Below are 3,250 nucleotides of genomic sequence, written 5' to 3'. Positions count from 1 at the left end.
GGTGGGTTTTGGGAGGGGTCTGGGTGGGAGCTGAAACAGCTCGTGGGCAAAGATTTGGGGCTCATGGGTTGAGATGGAGTGGGAGGGCACCCCAAGTGAGAACCACAGGCATCCGAGTGGCACTGGTCGTGGAAAGCGGAGGCAGCGCCTGCCCGTTGCTCTGCTGCCCGGGGGCCAGGCTCTCCCCATCGAGACGGGCAACCCCAGTGCCATGCCCATGCAGCCTCCCACGGGCTCGCAGGTGGCATGGTGATGTTGGGGGTCTGCAGGTGGATGGGGGGACAAGGTCTGCAAGCAGCGGGTGCTGCCCTGCACCTTGGACAAAGCCACGCAGGACCTGGTGTCCCTCATCTTCAGCAGCGACATGTTCCGGGATGCCATGCAGACCATGAATATCAGTAAGAGGTGATGGGTGGCATGGGAAGGGTCTGGGGGCTGCAGCCGGGGGATGCAGGTGAGGAGATGAATGGGGCAGAGGTGCTCGTGGATTTTAGAGCATCCCCGCTGACAGCCCAGCACCTGGTGAGACTGTGGACCCCCTAAGCTGGGTGCCCACCTGTGTCCATGGTGATGCTGGAGGTTTTTGGAAGTAGCTGTGGGGCAAGTGGGGTGGATGTGTTCACCCGCACCCTGTCCCCCCGGCCAGATGTGAAGAAGATGCCACTGGGGAAGCTGAGCAAACATCAGATTGTGAGGGGCTTCGAGGCACTGGAGGAGCTGGAGGCGGCACTGCAGGAGCAGCCCCCCCCAACCGACCGCCTGGAGGACCTCTCCTCCCGCTTCTACACCATCATCCCCCATAATTTTGGGCGAGCACGGCCACCCCCCATCAACTCCCCCGACCTGCTGCGTGCCAAGAAGGACATGCTGTTGGTGAGATGCCAGGGCACCTGGTGGGTGGCAACCCTCCCCAAGGAGGGCTCCTGCCTGTGGGGCAGGGAGGTGCTGGCAGGAGGCTGGGCTTGCCCTGCTCTCCCCGGCACACTGCCCAGCAGCAGTGGTGAGGGTGTCCCCGGTCTGTGTCTGCCAGGTGCTGGCCGACATCGAGGTGGCACAGAGCCTGCAGGCGCAGAAGGTGAAGGAGGAAGAGGAGGAGGAAGTCGTCCATCCGCTGGATCAGGATTATGCCCTGCTCTGCTGCCAGCTTTCCCTGCTGGACCCGGCTTCCCGAGAATACCAGGTGCTGCTTATGCCATGGTGCCCCTCGGTGGGGAGCAACCATACCAGGCCTGTGGGCACCCCAAAGGTCCCCACTGTCCCAAGGGGACTGTGGGCATTGCTGGGATGGCTGCCTGTGGTGACAGTGCTTTCCTGTCTCCCTCCCTGGCAGCTGATCCAAAACTATGTGGCACAGACGGGGCACAAACTCCGCATCCTCAACATCTGGCAGGTGGACCGAGATGGCGAGGTGAGAAGAAGGAGATGATTATCCCCGTCCTGCAGTGGGGAAACTCCAGTTGCACCCCAGGACTGCATTAGTGCTTCTCCACCTAGTTGGGGCTTTGGCCCAGCTGGCTGGGGGCAAACAGGCACCCGCTCCCCTGTCTTTCCAGCCTGGCATTGGGGTTGGGCTGGGGGTGTTGGGTGGCAGTCCCCCATGCCTGGGCACCCATGTCTCCCTCAGTGGACAGCCCTTAACTCTGCATCTCTCCAGGATGAGCGCTTCAAAGCCCATGACCTCCTGGAGCACCGGCGCCTGCTTTGGCACGGCACCAACGTGGCAGTTGTTGCGGCCATTCTGAAGAGCGGGCTGCGCATCATGCCCCACTCAGGTGGGCGCGTGGGCAAGGGCATCTACTTCGCCTCTGAGAACAGCAAGTCAGCCTGCTATGGTGAGGGTCCTGGGACGGGCAGGGCCGCTCGGGGTGACCGCAGGGTCTGTGCGAGCCCAGCTGCCTTCACATACCAGAGGCGTGGGCGTGCCGAGCCCCTCCTCTGCCATGGCAGCCGGTCCCTGCGTGCTGGGGTGGCCTGGGCACAACCAGATGGGAATGCCTGGGCTGGTGCCATCATCCCCATCCCCTTCTCCCATGGCAGTGGGCTGCACGTCCAAGAAGGTTGGCATCATGTTCCTGACGGAGGTCGCCCTGGGCAAGCCCTACCGCATCACCTGTGATGACTCCACTCTGTGTCAGCCGCCCACCGGCTATGACAGCGTCCTGGCCCGCGGCCAGACAACAGACGCGGAGCCTGTTTGGGGCAGGAGGGGTTATGGGGTCTGTGGGGCTGGGGTGGGCACAGGGCAGGGGGGAGAGAGGCCAGATCTCGGGCTTGATGTGGTGGTGGGGGGTGTCTTCTCACCCAGATCCCGCGCAGGATGAGGAGGTGTTGCTGGATGGCAAGAAAGTACTGGTGTGCCAGGGCAAGCCCATTCCCATGCCCGCCTACAAGGACTCCTCCTTCAGCCAGAGCGAGTACCTCATCTACCAGGAAAGCCAGTGCCGGATCCGCTACCTCGTCCAGCTCCACTTCTGAGGGTACCCGGGCACCCCGCGGCCCCATCCCAGCATCATTTGGCAATGTGCACCATGCTGGAGCACAGCAGTCTGGACTCTCCGGCTTACCCCTACCTGGGGTTTGGCAAGGGACAGGCTGGCATGGGGACAGAGCTTGCTTTGATGGTGAATAAAAACCCTGTGCCTTGTATCGAGCAGTGCCGGTGCTTTCCTGCCCGGTGAGGCAGGTGCGGAGAAGGGAAGGGTGGTGGTGGGTCCCTGCAGGGACAGCGGTGGGTGGCTCTGGAGGGGCTGCGGCCTGTTGTGGCTGTCCAATGCTGGCAGCCTTCAGGTGAAAGCTGGTGGCTTTGTGAGCCAGGTGCCCTTGTCACCTTAGCAAGTCACATGGCTTGTGCCCATCACCGTGGTATCAGAGCTACAGAGGACAAGCAAGATGTGCTGCCCTGCCTGGGCATGGAGGAGCTCATCCATCTGTCCAGAGGGCGAGTGCCTGCCCTCCCTCTGGTGCCATGCTTGGTGCCATGCCTGCTGCCCTGCCCCAGCCCAGTGCCCATGCCAAGCCCCTCTCTGTGCCCATGTGTGCCCCCTGAGCACGTGTCCGGGTCCCCGGGGTGCCAGGGAAGGGCACCTCCTGGCTGCATTACCCCGATGCCCCATGGATGCTCCAGAACATCCGTGTGCCAGCGGGAGGAGACGCCGCAGACCTGCCTGTAGGTCCGTGCCCCGAGCCCTGAGGACCTCAGGGCTGAGCTGTCCTTGCGGAAGGACCAGGCCTGGTGCAGTGGGTGGCCTTG

The 3,250-nt window shown here is 63.2% G+C and overlaps 1 protein-coding gene across 1 annotated transcript in view; it reads left to right on the top strand.

The window, feature by feature from the left end:
* Nucleotides 1-2,475, top strand: part of PARP3 (poly (ADP-ribose) polymerase family, member 3) — a gene marked incomplete at its 5' end in the record, with an annotated part of 3,571 nt that extends 1,096 nt beyond the window's left edge. The window contains 7 exons of the mRNA XM_009699167.1: nucleotides 270-398; nucleotides 647-873; nucleotides 1,031-1,180; nucleotides 1,331-1,408; nucleotides 1,655-1,832; nucleotides 2,038-2,175; nucleotides 2,297-2,475. Of these exons, the coding sequence (XP_009697469.1) occupies nucleotides 270-398; nucleotides 647-873; nucleotides 1,031-1,180; nucleotides 1,331-1,408; nucleotides 1,655-1,832; nucleotides 2,038-2,175; nucleotides 2,297-2,475 (1,079 nt within the window). The remainder of the gene's footprint in view (nucleotides 1-269; nucleotides 399-646; nucleotides 874-1,030; nucleotides 1,181-1,330; nucleotides 1,409-1,654; nucleotides 1,833-2,037; nucleotides 2,176-2,296) is intronic.
* Between the last annotated feature and the right edge of the window lie 775 nt (nucleotides 2,476-3,250).

This window comes from Cariama cristata, unplaced genomic scaffold, assembly GCF_000690535.1.
Source record: "Cariama cristata isolate BGI_N322 unplaced genomic scaffold, ASM69053v1 scaffold22794, whole genome shotgun sequence".
Lineage (NCBI taxonomy): Eukaryota > Metazoa > Chordata > Aves > Cariamiformes > Cariamidae > Cariama > Cariama cristata.
The sequence above is the reverse complement of the archived record's forward strand: the minus strand, read 5'-3'. Positions and strand labels throughout refer to the sequence as shown.